The sequence below is a fragment of the Glossina fuscipes genome, unplaced genomic scaffold (assembly GCF_014805625.2).
Source record: "Glossina fuscipes isolate IAEA_lab_2018 unplaced genomic scaffold, Yale_Gfus_2 0, whole genome shotgun sequence".
NCBI lineage: Eukaryota > Metazoa > Arthropoda > Insecta > Diptera > Glossinidae > Glossina > Glossina fuscipes.
The window spans coordinates 1,515,858-1,537,284 of NW_023998414.1; the positions used below are offsets into that span (position 1 = coordinate 1,515,858).

At 33.7% G+C, this 21,427-nt stretch overlaps 5 protein-coding genes across 8 annotated transcripts in view; 4 read left to right on the forward strand and 1 right to left on the reverse strand.

Moving 5' to 3' along the window:
- The window catches only part of LOC119644562 (glutamate--cysteine ligase), a 22,024-nt gene extending 12,203 nt beyond the window's left edge, over positions 1 to 9,821 (forward strand). The window contains exons 1-4 of one of the 3 annotated variants that reach the window (XM_038044150.1): positions 2,521 to 2,543; positions 7,214 to 8,861; positions 8,925 to 9,106; positions 9,188 to 9,821. In XM_038044150.1, the coding sequence (XP_037900078.1) occupies positions 7,218 to 8,861; positions 8,925 to 9,106; positions 9,188 to 9,365 (2,004 nt within the window). In that variant the 5' untranslated portion in view covers positions 2,521 to 2,543; positions 7,214 to 7,217 and the 3' untranslated portion in view covers positions 9,366 to 9,821. Of the gene's footprint in view, positions 1 to 2,520; positions 2,544 to 4,026; positions 4,119 to 7,213; positions 8,862 to 8,924; positions 9,107 to 9,187 lie in introns of those variants that run through there. The other 2 variants (XM_038044149.1, XM_038044148.1) reach the window with 2 other exon arrangements.
- Positions 3,205 to 12,035, reverse strand: LOC119644563 (mediator of RNA polymerase II transcription subunit 10). Its single transcript, XM_038044151.1, has 3 exons — positions 11,813 to 12,035; positions 11,442 to 11,750; positions 3,205 to 3,708 (listed from the first exon to the last, which is right to left on the reverse strand). Exons 1-2 carry the CDS (start codon positions 11,932 to 11,934, stop codon positions 11,474 to 11,476), a joined length of 399 nt encoding a protein of 132 aa, XP_037900079.1. The 5' UTR covers positions 11,935 to 12,035; the 3' UTR covers positions 3,205 to 3,708; positions 11,442 to 11,473.
- Positions 12,036 to 13,402: 1,367 nt separating this feature from the next.
- On the forward strand, positions 13,403 to 15,204 carry LOC119638789 (epimerase family protein SDR39U1-like). The gene is made up of 4 exons (XM_038035810.1): positions 13,403 to 13,500; positions 13,567 to 14,015; positions 14,072 to 14,305; positions 14,378 to 15,204. Exons 1-4 carry the CDS (start codon positions 13,479 to 13,481, stop codon positions 14,573 to 14,575), a joined length of 903 nt encoding a protein of 300 aa, XP_037891738.1. The 5' UTR covers positions 13,403 to 13,478; the 3' UTR covers positions 14,576 to 15,204.
- Positions 15,205 to 16,331: 1,127 nt separating this feature from the next.
- Positions 16,332 to 17,485, forward strand: LOC119638794 (transmembrane emp24 domain-containing protein 3). Its single transcript, XM_038035823.1, has 2 exons — positions 16,332 to 16,375; positions 16,454 to 17,485. The coding sequence occupies exon 2, from the start codon at positions 16,566 to 16,568 to the stop codon at positions 17,232 to 17,234; it is 669 nt and encodes a 222-aa protein (XP_037891751.1). The 5' UTR covers positions 16,332 to 16,375; positions 16,454 to 16,565; the 3' UTR covers positions 17,235 to 17,485.
- Positions 17,486 to 18,270: 785 nt separating this feature from the next.
- LOC119631984 (mitochondrial cardiolipin hydrolase-like) overlaps positions 18,271 to 21,427 on the forward strand; it is an 85,415-nt gene continuing 82,258 nt past the window's right edge. For both annotated transcript variants that reach the window (XM_038024652.1, XM_038024644.1), the window contains exon 1: positions 18,271 to 18,914. In XM_038024652.1, the coding sequence (XP_037880580.1) occupies positions 18,428 to 18,914 (487 nt within the window). In that variant the 5' untranslated portion in view covers positions 18,271 to 18,427. The remainder of the gene's footprint in view (positions 18,915 to 21,427) is intronic.

Genomic DNA, 21,427 nt, shown 5'->3' on the forward strand with positions numbered 1-21,427 from the left:
GCTTACGGATCGAGCAAGGGGAAAAGGTACGCCGTGTCTGTATCCGACAGCTAAGTATTTACCGACCGAGTAAGAGGAAAAGATAGGCAGTGCCTGTATCCGATCGCTAAGTCTTCACTGATCGAAAACTCACTATACGGACTAACGATCAAGTATGGCTTGCCGCGCTCAGATTAATATCCGCGAACATCGACTTGATAAATTTGACGACTCTTATCTACTCGACTACGCGGCAACCCACGGGGAACGCGTGACATCTGTGACAATATACTTTCTGGAGTCTTCCCATGAAGTGCATATAAGTTGAATAATAAGCGTGTGTGTGTGTGTGTGTTGCCTAATCTTTCCATGTGGGAAAAATTTCACGTAAACGCAGATGTTTCCATAAAAAATTTCGTTTACCTGATTTGTGTTTTGTGCGACGCCTGCACTAAATAAATAAGTAGGCAAAGCGAACGCCACAGTTATTTTCGGACGAAGAAGAGAAGGAAAAGGTTGAGACTGAGAGAGACAAGTAGAGCGTCAAATGGAATAACTTATTGGGGAATTTATTATTAGTTGACGACGATAGCAGGAACTCTTGCTGTTTGCCCTTAGGAATTTCGGTTAGGATTCGATAGCTTCTCTTCCCCTAGGTTGCTTCTGTGTTCCCTACCGTCTCTCGAGAAGTGTAGATATATTCTTGGCGTTTCCTTCGTAATCGAAATAAAAAGTAATAAATGGTGCTATTGACTCGCCTGCATTACTTGGTGAAATAAGCTTTAATGTAGTTAATCGCTTCTCTAGGCCCTTTATCTTGGTTAAGCTTAGTCAATGTAAATATAATTGTAAGCTATTTAACCCGCTCATTGTTGTTTGCAAGAACCTAAATGATGTCTATCACTTATTCGCTTTAAAGTCCATTAAAGCAACATTGCTTAATACGCGTAATTTATCAATGTCGTACTTACTCTAGCTCTTAACCTTAAAACGTCATTATGAGTCGAAAATTAATTGTTATTAACTATTATTATCGGTTGCCAAGCTTATGCATGTTTGCGATGGCTTAGGGGTTCATTTGCAATTTGATCCGGGTACCGGTTGTGGGTGTGGCTCTGTGCAAGTTGTGTACATGCTCGTTTCTTTTTCCTTCTTATACTTATACCGAGTTTTTAATATTAAATTAATTTAAAATTTACTTTAACGAGTCAATTGAACTCGACTGTCAATTTGTTTGAATTGTTGAATTTCTTGTTTGTTTAAATAGAATAAATAAATAAATAAATAAAACATGACTCTACGGCAAACCATTCCTGAAAGATATGAAATTCAGTTTCCGCATTCTGGACTCTTGGTCCTGGCCATATGTTATTCCGTTTTTGCAGATCTTCTGTGACCCTTGCCTTTGATGCTCAGCTATTTTCTGCATCGGCCAACAACGATCGAAAAGCGAAAACGTACACGATTGTTCAAGCCACTGAGAAAATCTAAAAATAATAAATCAGAAATCTGCAGAGATCTTCTTCTTCATCGATGGCACGCCAGTACGATTACTAATTGGCACTTGCTTGTCTAACTCTTGTCATTACGTTGAACTTACGTAAAAAAATAAATGAAACCTGATTAGATAATGGCAAACAATGAAGCATAAACGCGATCGTGTCATGATTCCGTTGCGATTACGTTTAAGAAATCTGATGAAAGTGAAAAAAAACCGCAAGACACATAAATCTCCTCCTCCTTTGGCATTGTTAACAACGCGATATCAAATATCAATCCGAGAGAATCGTTTACCATATTTAACGTAGTCTTCGTAAAGCTCATTGTCGATTAATCTTAACTTAATTTTACCAGAATTAATAATTATTATTGAACTGCGCAAAGAGCATCTAAGATTCACCTCAAAATCATTATAATTTTTTTTATTTATTTTGTTATTAAAGATTACTTTTATGAAATTTTTATTTTTTTTTCTTTTTTGTATAAACTTTAATCACTTAATATATCGCTATATGATAATTATTTATTTAAGTAAAATTTGAAAAATGATTCAGCATTACTTAATTCCATTTTTTTTTTTTTTTTTTTTTTTTTTTTTTTTTTTTTTTTTTTGTTTAATGAATGCACTTCAAGATAAGATTAGTTGAATAGCAATTAGCGAAAATTTATTTCGATATAGCTCACGTTTATTTATATGAATTGCTGCGAAGGGCGCGAACAAGACGGAACAAACGCTTAGTTAATTATTATTTTATTACTTGTTCTCTTCTTCTTTTTGTTGTTGTTGTTGTTGTTGTTTTTACACTGCCCTCTCAAATATATGACTGAATTTATTCAGCAATGTATTAATGTGTAAGCGTATTAATGTTTAGTTTTCAAACGGCTTAAGTCGCTTCGAGTCGGTTTACTTGTGAGGGGTGTGTGTGTGTGTGTGTTATACTTGTTGAAATTACGAGAATTTCAAAAATAAAAGACATTTTCTGCTTATTATTAACAAGATATTTATACTCTACACCACTTGTGGTACAGGGTATATTAAGTTAGTGCGGACGTATATAAAACGCGTAAGAGCTTAAGATAGATCCAACTTTTTAGTTTTACAGACTTCTTATTATATCGATCGATTCCGAATCATAATTAGAATTAAGCTAAGCCTGTCTGTCCGTCTGATGTCTGTCCATGTAAATTTGTTTTCCATCTATAGTTCGCAATTTTTTGATATTTCGTACAATGACGTGCTTTCGCAAAAGGAACGCTAGGAACGCAAGGAACGAACGCTGTTCAAAATGGTCTGAATCGCCCTATTCTGAAAAGTCGTTACATAGCAAACAATTGCAATTTTGAAACCTTTTCGGCAAAAATGGCAAAATAGTAGCATTTAGGCATTCTAAATTGGTATGAAAATTTTGGACTAACTGGGTCAATTTTCGAACCTCCTCGCCTATAACGAACACTGAAGTTCATACGACAAGAAGTTATAATAATCAATGCTTCACAATGAAAATTTGGACCATCTCCACAATTTTTGGGATTCTGCTCTATGTAAGGATTAAACTTGCACTACTTTAGGTAGCATTTTGGGGTCCGCTTCCCCGGCGCTACGCATATGAAAAATACGCCGTTATATAGAAACAAGATATAATTTTTGTACTCTATAAAAATAAGAATTGTGTTAGACAATATGACGTAGGATGAGGTGTAGGACCTTGCCCAAGCTTGTATGTTCTTATTTGTTTTATATAAAGTATTGCAAGATTTCATTTGCAAAATCAAAAAAAAAAAAAAATTCGAAGCGGAGCCATTTAAAATTGGTCTTCAAACACGAGGGCTCCGCTACGGAGACATTGTAAATAATTTGCAGTTCTTAACATAAAAACAAAAACATATCTTAAAAACTAGTATTCGGGTGTTTCGCTGTTGGTGACAAATGACGGTCGCGGCTCGTACATTGTAATACGAATGAAAAAAAGCTTCGAGTGCAAAGCGTTAAATATAGTTAAGCTGTAGCTTTGATCGATTTAACCTATTTGCTAATGTCGATTTAGTTACTTCATGCGCTTCGAAATCGAGATGAAAATGCTTAGATTGATGCAAAATTTCATTGAATGCAGGCAGATTAATAATCTCTGAAAACGTTATTAAGCATGCATTTAGGTATTAAAAGAAGACACCGAGCCCTTCTTTCGTCACATATTTAATTTAAGGGGCTCTACGGCACACAGTACGAATCTGAAAATAAAAACAAAATAAACTCATTTTAATAGTCCACCGGCCCACTATTAAATATCCCACACCGCCCCGAAAATTATTAATTTAAAGACTTTGCAAAGTGAGGCGTTGTATGAAAAATGATCTGATCCAAACCATAATAGCGTTTATATTTGATCCAAAATATATCTGCGCACGAAATTTAATGAAAATATCTCCCAAATATTGCGATCTATAGATTGAACGCAGCAGTACAAGGGCGGACATACGGACAGACGCATAAGCAAACTTACATGGAATCGACAAATTTATTCGAGTCTGAGTCGATCGCTATAATAACATGTTCATCATGTTAGCTCAAGTTCTTCTGGGTGTTACGCATGTCCGCTATTTGCACCGAAATTGATGCAGGGTATAAAAATCAATTAATCGTAAGTCCATCACATGCATAAAATATTTCAATAATATATACATATTCATTCTCGTGTGACTGGCGAAAAGTTCAAATTTCGATCAAAATAAGAAAACAATAATTTGTTAATAAATCATTTTTATACCCACCACTGAAGGATGGGCGCTATAGTCATTTTGTTTTTTTTTTTCCTTTTCATAAAGTATGTAACACGCAAGAGGAGCATATATAAATTCTCGATCAGCATGAAATACCGAATTGATAAAGCCATGTCTGTCCGTCTCGTGTTGTATGGTTTGATGTTGTTGCCACTCATCTAATTACACCCAAGAGAAATATATATATATATACATATATATATATATACGCTCGGTCAGCATGAAATACCGAATTGATAAAGCCATGTCTGTCCGTCTTGTGTTGTATGGTGTTATGTTATTGCCATTCTTTTGATCGCAAAAATTAGGATATCGACATTAGAAATTTTTGCATGCAATTTGGTATGGAAAAATGGGCCAAATTGATCAAGGCACAAGCCCGCAGTGAAGCGTGAACTGAATGTAATTAAACTAAAGTGTATTTATTTGGAAATGCTGCTAATGTGCATTTAAATTGCGTCGTAAAAATTTAACGATGATGAAGTACACTCGTTATACATACAGAGAGCATGTGCAATTTGAAACTAGATTGTAATGAAATAACTTGACAAAATCGCGTACATACACACACTCTAAAATACATACATTATTATGGCAAAATACATATGCGCTAATGATAAAATTTTATGAGGACGGACGGACGGACGGACGGAACATCACATATACATACATTCGTCATACACAATTAACTGGTTAAATTAATAGAAAAATTTTCCAAAAAAAATAAATAAATAAATAAATATATTTTTAATGCATTAAAGCAGAGCTGGATATTAAACACCGACAGGTATTTATTTGATAGGTGCAGTCTTTTTGAAGCCCGTTTAGAAATTTCATAGCAAAAATTTTCTTTCCGTTAATCAACTTTGCGCAATAAAATATCCATAGAGTGGCAATTAAGCAATAAAATGAAGAGGAGGGAAAAGAAATTGCAAAAATTGAATTCTATTATAATATTTATTCGTAATCTGTCTCCAAAAATATTATTTTACAAGAGCGATAAAATTCATTGGAAAATTGTATGTGATATGCCGCAGATGCAAGTTTATCGCTCAATAAATTCTTTGTTCTCTTAACTTATTTGATGTGGGGGCGATATATTAAATAAATCTGCATCGATGCAATAATTGTTTATAAAATGTTAGCGATATCGTTGACGGCTTCAATGTATTGTACACACTGTTGTTATTCTATAATCTTTTTTTTTTTTTTTTTTTTTTTGTACTTACTTTTCAGCGACTTCAATATTTTTCTTTCAAGAATACAATTTCTTGTTTTGAATCATATTTTATTTCAATTTCGTCATTATTTTCGATTATATTGAATTCGGTTTGTCAGTAATTGATGATTATACCCATGACCGAAGGATGAGAGATGCAGTTATTTTGTCAAAACTGTTTGTAACGCCCAGAAGTAAGGACGCTTCAGAGACCCCACAATGTATATACATTCTTGATCAGCATCAAATTCGAAGTCGATGTAAGCACGTCCGTCTGTCCGTCTGTGTAATGTCTGTTGTAAACAGATATAAATAAAGCTATCGTCGTCAAATTTGACAGACATATTGTAAGTTCGTGCACGCCGATTGGTATTGAAGCTGGACCAAATCGATCGAAGGACACGCCCACAGTACCATATAAACTAAGAACACCTCTGCTTTTCAAAGGGGATGAAAAATTGATTTTTCGCTCATTACTCATAAACTATAGCAAATAAATGTACAAAAATTTGTGACACATTGGTTGCATAAAAATAAAATAAAGTGAACACGCACGTCTATCCAATATTATAGTGCATTAAAATTCAATTATTTCTTCAATAATTTTATAAGAGGCAGAAACAAGCTTTAGAAACACCATAAAGTATACAACCTTGAATGCACCTAAGCATGTCCACTTGTCCATTTGTCTATTTGCGCAACTTTGCAGATTTACGGTAAACATTCTGCCGTTAGCAAAAATCTGCAAAAGAATCTGAAATGGATCTGAACTTTTCAAAAGACACGCCTACAACACCGAAATGCCTCTACGACAAAAACTTTTATTTTAAAAATAGAACAAATCAACTGCGTCCGCCTCATCCTATAGAGCAAGAGAACTTTTGCTCTTTACTTCTTTTTGGATAAACGGTGATGGACAAAAAAGATTCAGTCCCGACCGAATGCAATTTTCTTACTTTTTTTTTTTTTTTTTTTTTTTTTTTTTTTTAAATGAATTTAAGGGATATCTCACACAAAAAAGGAGAAAGAGAGAAAGATATAAGGAATGGCTGCAGCCTGGATGGATGCGCATCCAAGCTGTAAATGTTTGTCGACTGACTCAGTCATTACAGCAGCTCACGATCATGTATGATTTACCTGAGATTATAACTCAGAAACGCCAAGTTGATGGTCGCGACTCTACGTGGAGCCGAAGTGGAGTTTGAAAAGAGAGCCATCTACGTACGCGGCAGAAATTGCTGTTTTGCAATTGTAAACATATCCGATTAGCGTAAGAATTACAAACACACGCGAGAATTTCAAACTCTTTAAGGTTTGCATTAATTTATTACATATCCTGCTACGATATATAGATCATGTTAGTAATGTTATCTAAAGAAGTTGTGTGTGCGTTGAGCCGAATGTTTGGCACTTACTATGTTTGTATTAAATTTGAAGCGTTTTTTTAGTTGACAATTTACACGACCGTTGAGTAGATTTGTATATGTATGTGTTCAGTATTTCTTCTTAAAAGTCATAAATGAAGTTCTTCCTTATTGTGGCATAGCGGACATTATTCGCATTCTTATATCTAATTTTGAAAAGTTCAGTTTCAACAAGTGGAGTGACAGGGACCGAAAAAATTAATTCCCTATATATATATATATACTTTTTTTTTTTTTTTTTTGGTTTTAAAGATTCATATATAGAAAAAGATCTCTTCGAATTTTTTGATATATTTTTTTAAAATCCTTTCAGAATAATGGGTCTTTTAAGTGAAGGCAGCCCTTTGTCTTGGGAGGAAACAAAAGGTTTAGCCGAACACGTACGGGAGCATGGTGTTCAGCAGTTCATAAATCTTTATCATAGATTAAAGGATCGTCAAGGCGATGTACTCAAATGGGGCGATGAAGTTGAGTATATCATCGTAAAATTTGACGATCAGCAAAAGGTGGCTCGGGTCTCTTTAAAAGCAAGAGAGCTGTTGGCCAAACTTAATGAAAAGGAGCATGCCGATCCGACGGGTGTAAAGTCATTATGGCGTCCCGAATATGGCGCCTACATGATTGAGGGAACACCAGGCAAACCGTTTGGCGGTTTATTAGCTCACTTTAACGTGGTCGAGGCTAATATGCGTTATCGCCGTGAAGAAGTAACCGAACTGCTCGATCCTGATGAATGCGTTATGTCTATTACGAATTTTCCACGTTTAGGTTGCAAACAATTCACGCATCCGATTTGCAATCCTAGCCCCGATGATGTGTTTAGCGCCGCGCGATCTTTATATTTTCCCGATGAGGCTATATACCCAGGTCATCCACGCTTTAAAACTTTAACGCGTAATATACGTATGCGACGCGGCGAAAAGGTTGCGATCAAATTAAAAGTCTATAAAGATATAAATACCAAATTACCGGTGGAGGGCAGTCCACCTAATGAACCGGATGTAGTCCTGCTCGATGCTATGGGTTTTGGCATGGGTTGCTGTTGTTTGCAATTAACATTCCAAGCGTGCAACATAACGGAAGCTCGTACTCTATACGATCAATTGGCACCACTATGTCCTATTATGCTCGCTCTTACTGCTGCCTCACCCATCTATCGCGGTTATCTCACGGAATCGGATTGCCGCTGGAATGTTATAAGTTCCTCAGTGGACTGTCGCACACCAGAGGAGCGCGGTCTCAAGCCATTGGAAGAGAAGAAGTTTCGTATTGCCAAATCTCGATACGATTCCATTGATCTGTATCTATCACCGGAAAGTGAAAAATACAATGATGTCCCAGTTATATACGATGATAAAATTTATCAGCGTTTACGTGACGGTGGTATAGATCACTTATTGGCCCAACATGTGGCTCATCTTTTTATACGTGACACGGTATCTCTGTTTAGCGAGAAAGTGCATCAAAACGATGAAGAAGATTCCGATCATTTCGAAAATATACAATCAACCAATTGGCAGACAATGCGCTTCAAACCGCCACCTCCGAATTCTTCAATTGGTTGGCGCGTAGAATTTAGGCCTTGTGAGGCACAAATCAGCGATTTCGAGAACGCTGCGTTTGTATGTTTCGTGGTATTGTTGACACGCGTCATATTATCGTATCAGTTAAATTTTCTGGTACCAATTAGTAAAGTGGATGAAAATATGCAAACCGCTCAAAAGCGAGATGCTTGCCGTACGGAGAAATTTTGGTTTCGCAAAAATATACGCAAAACTCCAAATCAATCGAATGGTTATACGATGAACGATGTTGATCCCAATAGCCTACATGTTACCAACGAAACTACAAACGGTGATGTTGACATTGACAAAACACACGCAATGGGCACAAACGGTTATGCAAATCGGCAAGAAACTGAATTTGAATTAATGACTATAGGGGAGATTTTTAATGGCAAAGTAAGTATGAATTCATTAAATACGATTATTATTAAGAGCATTTACAGCTTTCGCCTTTTATAGCCGGACACGTTTCCCGGTTTGGTGCCTTTGATACGTCGATATTTACAATCAATGGAAGTGGATACCGACACTCACTGTACCATTGAACAATACTTAAGATTTATACAGAAACGAGCATCCGGCGATTTGTTTACAACAGCCACCTGGTTACGCGAACAAGTCCTTAATCATTCAGATTACAAGTAAGTTTGTTTTAACATTCAACAATTGCTGCTGTCGTAAATATGTGCATGTTTGTGTAACTTATTTGTACATTTTTACAGAAAAGATTCCTTGGTGAGCGATCTTATTAGCTACGATATTTTAAAGAAAATTGAACAAATACAATTGGGCAAAGTTAACGAACCAACTTTGTTGGGACAGTGCAATCGTACAAAGACAAAAGACGTTATACCGCCAGCCATACAAAAGCACTTAAATGGTTGTTGCGAAAGTAAATGACCAAATGAATTGCTTGCCGCCACAACTACAGCCGGTCACCACCGAACACAGTAACATTGCCACACAAAGACATAGCAAACAAAAAATATATATATATCAAGCGAAGCTGACAGAAAAAATTAAAACCAAATTCCTAAGAGTTTATGCTTTTCGCTTAAATTACCAAAGGAAAAAAATCAAACATGTTACAATTGAAAGTCAAATATGGTGATGGCAAGTGTGCGGTGGAAATTACTTAAAAAGGTATAAAGAGTGAACTGGAAGACTTGTTTTGCTGTTTTTTTTTTTAGAACCATTAATGATACCGTCAGTCCTGCAAATCTTTATATGTGTATATAAGGTCTATTATCAATTGTAAATGGTAAAATCCCACTGCATTCGGAGGACTAGAGCGAACAGCAGAGGTGGCCAGCTTAGAGTTTTGCAGAAAAAAAAAAAATTATAATAAATAAATAATTAAAAAAAAAAAAAAAAAAAAAAATGTATAAACTTTTGTGTGTGTTATATTCTATTCTATTTACTTTTAATGTAATCAAGTAAACGAGACAAAGAAGAAGAAGAAGAAGAAAAAGAAGAATATTTGTGAAACAAAAGTAGCCGAATCATAGCACACAACATATTTATTTATCTTCAATATATAAATAAACGATTATATATGATGAAATAATGCGATAGAATTTCTATTGAATTACTCCGTAAATACTGAACAAGGAAAATTGATTCAATTTTTTTTTCAAGTCTCGTTTCGATTCAATGGTGCGTGCAATCAAACCTCTCAATTATATAGCATTTAATTTTGCGTATATATTGTTTTCTCCTTGTTTGTCTCTCAAATTCTCCTTAAAATTCTTCAGTTTTTTTTTTTTTTTTGTTTAATAAAATACGGAAAATGGTAAATAAAATGCAAATGAAACTCAAAGAGTGCTCTAGTTTTTATATATAGGAAAGGATTGTTAAACTAAGTTTAAATCTGCTCTTAAATTAATTAAAATTTATAGATATAAGATAATATAGACTATACACACACCACACACAATCACAAATGAAAATCGTACATTTTAAATATACCTAAACACGAACTTTTACTGGCATTATAAAACATGATATGAAACAAATAAAAAGATCTGCTTCTAAAATAGAAGCATATAAAAATAATATTGTTATTATTAAATTTTTCAGTGCGAAAGAGAAACTTGTCAGTTTGTAGCGTATGGTTTGCGCGTGTGAAAATAAATTCGAAATTAATTAACAAAAACACCTGCCTTTTCCCTTAACGGAGCTCTGTAAACGACCTAACAGGTTTGCTTGATATATTTGGATACGGAAGCCTACTACGTCCATATTAAAAAATGTAAAATATTTTTGCAGACGCCTAATGACTCTATGACCTTTCGAAAAAACTAAACACATTCAAGTTCTGCTCATAGGAACTATTTTTAGCAGTTTTTTGAAATTTGTCATGTTAGCAAAAAATGGGTAAAAACGAACACCCAAATTTGAGACTCTAGTGCGGCCAAACTAGAAAATGTGTACATTTTCGTACGTTATATGAATTTATATAGAAATATCTTTCGAATGGGAAAAATTTCAAAATTTTCTATGCAGCGCATGCATATGCCTCGCCCAGATACGAGCTATGTACCGCCCGTATATATGGCGATATAGATATATAGATTCATATGATATAGGTGAATATTGCTGGAATTTTGTGTTTTGAATGCACCAGCATCGCGAATTTAGCCATTTTCCTATAAAATGCTAAAATACCACATTTCAAAAATTTGAGAAACAGTTCTGGAAAGCAAAAATTTTAATTCGTTTAGCTTGTTTCAAAGGTATTTTTTCCATAAAGATTCTTATTCTTGAATATTTAACAAAGCCCTATTAGGGTGCCTACACAGCTATGTTAAGGCAAATGGCAAGTCGCTTTGCTAGTTAATTTCTAATATATTTTCGCACCTGCATTCAAAGTGAAATAAAAACAGTGAAATATGAGGGAGCATTTTTTTTTTATTTCAAGTTCTACGATAATTGTTCATTTATTTATATTTATAATAATTTTTTATTACGACTTACATATAGACTGGTTTACTGAGTAATGCGGATTATTAAATCGAGTCTGGACGATAGGCCCGGTACATGTTCATTTCGTTGGGGAAAGTTTTACATAATTCCAATAGCATGTGAGCCTTAAATTTACGATACGCATCAATTTTACCCTTAACTTCTTCGTTCTTTGCTAATGCTTTTTCCACACAGTCCTTGGTATATAATTGTGGATTTTTGTCCTGGTCAATGTAGTCGAAGACTTCGAAAGGTACATATATGTCCTGAACTTGACTGCGTAGTTTATTAATTTCCTGCAAACCAGTAACCAAACCATTTCTGAAATAAAGGAATAATTTTAATAAAATAACAAGAGCAGAGTTTTTTAAAAATATTCATACATTTTCTGATTTAGCACATTTTGTCCCTGAGGCTGAAAATCGCTGACGATGATGCGTATTTGACGTACATTTTCAATAAACATTTCCAGTTGCGTTTCAAGATTTTCCAAAGGTGCCGACATGTTTTAATTTTGACAAATTTTTTTAAAAATTTATTATAAAATGCTGAAAATTTCACCTTATTCGCAAAAGACTACAAAGAGTGCAGATAATTGTATTAAGAAACATATGTAAAATAAATAACATCTCTGTTTTGATTTGCGAAAGTTTTTGGGTATTCAAAGCCAAAATTATCCCCTACAATTAGGGTAAGTATTACTCTATAAAGAAAGTAATTGAAATTTCGATTCGAACCATTACTGAAATGCTCATCATAGTCTATCAGCTAAATTGCTATAAATAAATTCGGAAAGAATATCACATTACCTCATTATTAAAAATTTTTCTATAAAACGGAGTTTCGCGATTGACTTTCAAGCCTCAATAAAAGAAAACAAAAAATGATAATTCGTTTGAATATGAATATGTAGCACAGACTCTAAATGCTGTGCGTAAGACTTGTCATTTCATTTCTATTAACCCCTTTTTTAGCTAGGTGAAAAAACTTATGCAATTATAGTATTTGATATGAAATGGTAGAACTGAATTGGAATAAATAAGCAGGTAACGTTACAATTACTACTCAGCAGGCGACAGTGAAGTATGCGATAGTCACTAATGAAATCCAATCATGTAAGCGAATTTGCTGGTTATTGTCGCCAAATGCTCTCTACAAGTTTTAACCAATGTGTACATCTCCACCGCAATGTATTGTAAGTTCCTCGTATGCTCGTTGAAGACGAAAGCAACGATAACCGCGACGCAAAAGAAAGGATTCAAATAAAACGGACGAGAAAGGCTTTGCGGGATGCTTCTGACCCCCTAGTGTTACCTTAAAACCAATAAGTGAATTGTTTCTAATATTTACAAACGACGTACAAATATATATTCTATCGTTGTATGTAGATTTATGTAAAAACTCCACGATTATAAAGCAAGAATGCATTAGTGCGTATAAGGGTGCGTATTACAGTATTAAGTATTTCGAAAATGAAACTACAGTTTTGGAGCATTTCTCTTGGTCACGGCCGTATTCTGCACGAAGAGCGAAAGAGCTGGTATAGCATTTTTTACGCCTCTCTCAGTTATTAATGCTTTGAAATGGAAACTTTGAAGAGAAACATTGGAAAGTTGGCGACAATGGTACCTGATTAGCTTCTTGGCGATAATCATTTGTCTCCTAATGAAACCAAGCGCTAATCGCCTGCTTTCTTGATAACCCCAGACTTGGAAAATGTATAAAATTACAAACCATATTACATCAAACGTCGAGAAAATAAAATATGAAAATGAATTAAAACTTGGGAAAGATCATTTCTCACACAATGATTTTAGCTAGATGGTAGACGTCATAACACGCACAATTTATATATTTAAAATATCAAGCTAAACGCCAACTTTATTATAGTTTTAATAAAGATCTTCGTTCACTCATTGGACCTTTTTTACTCAACTTTGTAAATCATCTGTTATTGGTTTGTTGATTCACAGAAGAAGAAGAAGACAGTTTTTATCTGTAGTTTTTACGTAAACTAAACATAATTTTGAAAATTTTTTAATTAGAATTATGGGTAGACACGTACTTATTGGTGAGCCATTTAGAAACGAAAAATTTTTTTTTTACGAAAAGTGATTCTAGTTTTGTGTTTAATCAGGCGGTGGTTCCGGATTTATAGGTTCACGTTTGTCCAAATATTTATTGCATCAAAATTATGAAGTGACTGTAGTTTCACGTATGCCAGGCCACAAAAGTATCACATGGCACCAATTGGAAAGTCAGGGCTTACCTAAAGGTGTTACGTCAGTGGTAAATTTGGCCGGACAAAATGTTTTAGATCCTACTCATCGTTGGACCGAAAGCTTTAAACAAAACGTTTGGAATTCTCGGATTAATACTAGTGCTAACATGGTGAAAGCTGTAGAAAGATCTGGTGATGTAGATGCTTACATCAATATTGTCGGTGTCAGTCATTATAAACCTGATGATCTAAAAGTTTACACTGAATGCGATCGAGTTGAAGGCTACGATTTTATGTCAAATTTGTGTTTAGAATGGGAAAAAGCAGCCACTCTCCCGGAAGACATCGCTAAAAAAACTAGGATGGTAAGCTGCTCGTAGCAATTTTTTTCGCAAGCGCATAAACTTTTTCACGATTCTAGGTAAAATTGAGAACTGGCGTAGTAATAGGTCGAGAAGGTGGCATGATTCAATCTATATGGTTACCGTTCATGTTAGGCGTCGGCGGTCCCATGGGTAGCGGAAAACAAATTTTACCATGGATTCATTTAGAAGATCTATGTCGTCTGATTCAACACTGCCTAGAAAATGAGAAGTGTACTGGAGCATTTAATGCTGTTGCACCTGAAATCGTAACCAACGAACAATTTTCAAAAGTAAAATTATTTAAAAAACATGACATCTAAAATGAAGAAACTATAACTTTAGAAATGTTTTGCATACTACAGGCTTTTGCTTCAGCTTTACATCGACCGTGCCTGTTTAATGTGCCGGAATTTGCGGTAAATCTTTTATTTGGAAACGATCGATCAGCTTTATTGTTAAAGGGAGCTAAAATCCAACCAGAAAACGCATTAAATACTGGTTTCAAGTTTAATTATCCTACTGCCAAGGCTGCGTGTTTAGAAGTGTTAAAAAAATCATAATTATTTCTTTTTTACAGTTAAATGTTTACTTTCTCTTATTTATTTACTATTAACACAAGCTATACTAATTCGTTGCGGCTGTTTATTGTCCTGTTAGGCGTAACTGTTATTATATTTATTGTAAAATGATCCCAGCTTATTGCTGGTCTTTCTGTTTGCTTTCAGCAGCGTTTTAAGATTAGTTGCTATCATATTAATAGCAACCGGCAGGTGTTGACTGATTCCGCTTTCTCGTGTTGGAAATGAATATGTTCTACATATTTTTTGATCCTCTCCATGCTAATGTCGAATACACAATACCTGTGCATGTGCCTAAGCATGAAAATTTCTGAAAGTTTCGTACACATCTGTCTCCGAATCAGATTGCACTTGTAATAAATGAAGCGCGAATGCAATTCTGTGGAAAGCTATAAAGTCGGGCAGATACTACGTAAATGTATTCAAAAGGATAGTAGATTTGATACTTTCAAATGGGCTTTAAAGGCATGAAAAAAATGCCCGCTTATTCCTCCTTAGTAATTTTGCTATGAGAGTGAAAGGGAGACCCTATAAAGTATCGATCAGACACTTTGCTTTATTTAATTGTTTATACATTGATATCTATTTTAATGGTATTATGAAATAAAAAAAATGCTTAAAATAATTTTCTTTTAGCTTAGCACTACTATGCTATTTAAATATTTGTAGCAATTTTAAATGAATGAGATTGTTTATAACATTGAAAAAAGGAAACACTCATTTAACTTTGGTGAAGAACTGAGAAACGAATTGGGTTTTGTGATAATTACATATAGTTCATTCATATCACTCGAGTATTGTGTGCAACAATTGATCTTCAACGATATCTATCCTAAAATATATATTGAGTATGCAAATGCTTTCAAACCACATAAAGTAAGCATACATTATGAAAACGACTCAAACATGCCTGTCTTTGAAACTCATGATTACAACCTCACAACCTAGCTGAGAAGAAATTTTCTATTTTCTTGCACTTTAGTTATATTAAGGGGCAGTCCTAAATTTTAAAAAAATCCATAATTATAACTTGTATTGTTTAAATTTTATTCACGTAAAAACCGAGCCTTTAGTTAAGCTTAAGATGGTTCTAAATTAGCTAAATCGGACCAAAGGCACTTGTTTTGAAGTAATATATTCATTTTACTTAATTACCTAGAAAATGCTGCCAATTTGCATTTACATATGTTATATCAAGTAAACGATTGAAAATTCGGATCATCTTGCAATTCTGCAAAAGTAGTGATTGCCTAAAAAACCGGCTTCCTCCTATTTTTTAACAAATACTTATAATATACAATGCAAATACTGTTTCTCTCATTTTCAACAATTTCGATTACCAATCGATTAAAAAATATTAAAATGACTTTGAAGTTTTAGCTGAGCGCATAAATAAAGTACGAATAAAAATCATTGCAATTTATTAGATCTTATTATATAAGATATTTTAACTGTCTAAAATTTGTGATTTCTACCTTTTAACGCGAGTAGATAACACAACTCTGTTAAATGCCCAGTTCATACATTTTTGTTTGGGATAAATACAGTCAAACTGTAAAAATGAAATGCCCAATCCTGCTATTTGTGTTTACGAAATAGAATTAATATATAATAAATCACACGTCAGTTTTGTTGCTGTAACTAAATGTTATAAGTAAAAAGAATTTAAAGAAATCAGGCGAAAAAAGTAGAAAATTGCGAAAAATGCGAAATTTTTACTGAAATATAAGATAATAGTAAAGAAATTAAGTAAAAATTGAAAGAAATCGAAACTCACGTGAGGTAAATATGCCCTGTATAAAAATTAATATTGAATTCTTTTTTTAAATGTCGCAGTATACTGTTGTGTTTTTTGTGTAGGATATTTTTAAGACTTGCGTGGCAAAACAAACACGGTAACGAATACTTGACCCGATATCCCCGCCCAAGAGCAGTATAAACTTAGTCTAAAGGAATAATTGAATAACGTATAATGCGGCTAACACTTGGGAGAATAAACTGCAGTCAAATTTTATGGTTTATCTGCTTTTTGATGTCGTTTCTAAACTGGCCAATGACATTGGCTGTAGAGTTTACCTTCGATTTGGCAGACGGAGCTGAGGATTGCTTCTATGAGGAAATTAGACGAAATATAACCGCATATCTGGAGTTCCAGGTATCAGCTGGTGGTCAATTGGATGTCGATGTAACACTGAAAGATCCTCAAGGCCGTGTAATATACGAGCAGCAGAAAGCCACCTTCGATAGTCATCAGTTTGTAGCTGAAACAACAGGCATTTATACCGCTTGTTTTAGCAATAAATTTTCCACGTTCTCGCATAAGTTTGTCTATATCGATTTTCAAGTGGGCGACGAACCCGCTCTGCCTGGTGTCGATGATCACGCTACCGTGCTAACGCAAATGGAAACATCCTCTCAGGCCATACATAAAAGTCTTAATGACATTCTAGATGCGCAAACACACCATCGTTTGATTGAAGCTCAGGGTCGCAAACGAGCCGAAGAACTTAATGAACGCGTCATGTTGTGGTCTTGTATGGAAACTGCGGCAATGTTGTTCATAGGTATTGGTCAGATATTGGTGCTACGCAATTTCTTCTCAGATCATAAACCTAGCCAGTCTCGGTATACCCGTTTGTAGAAACAATTTAAAAGTGATCCTCCTTAAAACAGCATAAAGAGGAATAGATATGTGTATGTGTGTGTTAAACATCTTTTTAGTTAACAACTTTTCCATATGGCGTGCTTTCCATTTTACATATTTTTCCCTTTTGTGTTTTGTTTAAACTACAAATTTTCACCTCATAGTTAACTTGCCGTTAATGTGACCAGCTAAAAATTTTGTTAAGCAACGCCAAACCTCAGTTCTATTCTAATTAAATTTTTAAATAAATAATAAATTAATTAAAACCAGTCATTAGAATTTTTGAAAATTTGTATCGTTTTATTTTGTTGATCAATTTATATTTTATGGTATCCAATTATCTAATATTAAGAAGAGATGACTGCTCTGATAGCAGAGAGCAATGAAAATTCTTCAAGCTATTTCTCTAAAATCGCACATAACTTACAATAATCTTGAACGAGCTCACATATGTTGAGAACATATTTTGCTTTCGTTTATATCCAAGTATACATTGTGACATCTTAAAATATTTGGCTATTCTTAAAAGCAGCGGAGGTCTTCTCTGCTTTTTTCATGTAGTTTGCGAATTGAAATTCCATGAGCCGTATTCTTATTTTACAAAATAAAACTTTCAAATGGTGAAGAAGACTGAAAATGGAAAGTTGGTAGCCCTGTTAGCGAATATTTATGCGAATAAGAAAAAATTTAGCAAGAACAAAACAAAGTGTCATCAGCTGATTTGCATCAAATGCATAAAAAGAAAATAGTCCTAAACACGTGCATATCCATCTCGTGAATAACAAGATTTATTTTCATGAACATAGAGGTTTAAAAAGTGGAAGTGTTAGCTTCAAATTAAGTTTTTTGATCGATAGAAAGTAATAGAAGAAGAGAGAAAACTAACGTGGCAAAATTGAAAACGAAATTAAAAGAAGATGCAAAAACATGGAATGAGAACTTTAGAATTTTAAATATTAAACTGAATCACATGTGTCATGTAATTAAAAAAATATTAACCACGCTTGTGTGCTTATATTAACAAATTTAAAGAAAAACAAGTGCATTGCGAATTTTACTCAAAGTCAAAAAAAAAATAAAAAATAAATAAATAAATAAAAATTGTCGTGCAGCTTTCGGTTATAAAGCTAATGTTGGAAATTACATCTTTATAAGTGCGCGTGTGATACGAAAAGGAAAATTTCACGAAAATGTTGAATTCGGCACCCATTCGTTATACCATTTATGGCACATTATTGCTCGTGTTGTCGGAAGTTGGTTATTACAGTTGTCGGGCGTTGAAAAATTGGTACAATAGCGTACGCAAGCCAAAAGAATTGTGGGCCTTGATTTTGACCAATGAGCAAAGTCTGTCATGCCTTGCTGAACATCAGGGTAATTCTCGTAAACTTAGTGCCATTTCATTAAATGCTAGAGAACCTCTGGATAAAATAAGCATAATTGAAACAAAACTTGCGTGTGCGAATCCATATTGTATGGGTTCCAATATAGATCGTATCGTAGATTTGTTAAATGCGACAAAATATTCTATAGATTTAGCCATGTTCGTGCTTACTTCAGTGAAGATCTCGAAAGCTTTAGTGAAAGCATATAAACGCGGCGTCATAATTCGCATAATAATAGATAACGATGGAGCTTACTCGACCAATTCGCAATGTGGATATTTAATGAATCAAGGTGAGAATCTATGTTCACAAATCATATTTGTCGGTTCCAAGTTTGCCTCATAATCTCATTATAATTATTTTTTTTTATAATAGTAACGCATTTATGGTAATGTAATTGGGAAAGATTTTGGTGAATTTATTTACTTAGGCTTGTAAAATATTCGATTGGTAAATAAGATTGCAATTTATAATTTTTGCTCCAAAAAATATTTTATGTTAGTAAATATATATTTTTTAAAATTAATTATTTTGCAATAAACAGGCGAATAGACAAATGTGATTAGATGTCCATTTTTTGTTGGCAGAGAGGGACTTTTGTTATACAGCAGTATAATTATTTTCATTCTAACCTCAAACAAGTCGATTTGCAAAATTATTTGTAACATCAGCTGATTGAACGAGAGTTGAAAAGTATGTATGCATGTGTGAAACATGTATGAAAAAAGCGAAGAAAATAGCAAAAATTTTAAGCTTTTTATTTATGCAAACTTAGCACAACTTAGTTTAGGCATCTAATTATAATGAATTTTTCGGTATTTAATGTAAAACTCGCAATCATTATATTGTGTATGCCAACCAACTTCAGCGTGTTACTCAATTGAAATAAATAAAGAAAAGAGTCAAACATAACCTAGAAAGCAAAAAAAATAAAAAAATCTTATTAGAAAAGCATCAATACTTCATCATCACGTGAAATTTTGAATATTATCAATGGATTTCTATAAAGTTACTAGATCATGGATATAAATTTAAGTTAACAGAACGTTACTCAATTTAACGTAAACAATTTCTTCACCAATGGGTTAAACATAACCTAGAAAGCAAAAATCAAAAAATTTAGTAAAAAAGCATCATTATTTCATCATCACGTGAAATTATGATTATCAGCATGGGATTTCTATATAGTTACTGGATTATGGATCTAAATTTAAGTTAAAAGGTCCAATCCATATCAAATACAAACAAAAAAAAAAAAATAAATAAAAAATATATTGTGTATGCAGAATTAGATTTGCTAACCGCCCCTTTGCTCAGTCTCAAGACTTGAAAAACGAATTGCGATAATAACAAGATGGGAGGAATATTTAGGAGAAGAGCCTGTGTGTGTGTGTATGCATGCATGCATGCGTGAATTTCGTTAGATACAGATCATTATCAAATTTAGCACAATTTGGATATACGCTAGTATATGAATCAGAACAGATCAATTTTGCAATCATGAGCAAAGGAGCAAAGGTAGGCAGGTGCCAACCCACATGACTTAACAACTTTCAAGAAATGTATGACTTGACAACTTTCAAAGTCATGTGTTTCCATCTTTCTTATCTTCGCCAAATTTGTGATATATGTACTTAGTCAATGACCAGGTATATAGTTCAAAAGGCATGGTTCGCTTAGATGTACGCTTAGATTCGTTAAATATTGCAAATATTCAAGAAGAATGTTCATTGAAAATCTAATAAGAATAATAATTTTCTATTAAAATTTAATTGAAATTTGCTGTCAATAACTCTAATGTTTCGCTGATTGGTTGTGAGATGCTGAGGTGGGGAGTATTATGGAATCATAAAATGGTTTAAATTTGTTTAAAACAAGGGTGGTCAGGTGTTCGCTAAACGGTCCGCAATCGCGATTCTATATCGGTAATAGTTAAAAAATTGATATACCTCATAAGAAGACTCTGAAAATCGACCATTAAATGCCTCACATGGTTTCATTTAGTTTTGTGATAAAAATTGTGACCAAAAATTGTTCCTTGTAAATGTAGGTTTTTCATGCAACTCCTCACATTGACATTGTCCAAACTACTTAGCCAAATTAATTTTCTCGTCAAATATCTTTTGTCACAAAATTTTGAAAATTAGTCTTTGCTTCCACTTTGCTTTTTTCATAAGAACCCTTGTATGATATGAGCCATAAAGACTAGGCTTTAGTGATTCTAATGTGTTGCGGTTCGTTTTCATATCATATATTAGCAATTTTCATCCCGATATATTAAAAATTATTATTTTTTGACATATAAACGGTCACGTTTCGTAGGAACGTTTATATAGTTATATGGGTGCGGGATCAAAACAACAGTCCATTCCATCCAAAATTTTCATATTAAATTAGTATACAGTGATTTTTGTGGAGAAGTTTTAAAAATTACAAATAACGACTTTTTCGAAATAACTCGTTATATGCAGAGTGGTTATAAAAGCGGTCCGGTCCGATTTAATCCATTTTCAATGGATTATGCTCGTCTAGCATTTTCCCGTCTATTTTTATGCTTAACACACAATTTTCAAAATGTCTTAAGATTTAATTTAACAAACACTATTGGAAATGGATCCATCTTTACGGCCACTCCCGATAAAAAAGTCTTTTTTTAGGAAATTAAAAAAAAAAATGATTGCATGGCTGCACAATTGTAATTGTTGCCGACTGTATTATTAAATCAAAGTCACAAGAAGGATGGGTATTCAATGTTCAAAGAAAGCCTTAAAGCACTGGCATATCTAAGGCTTCGACTTTATTAAA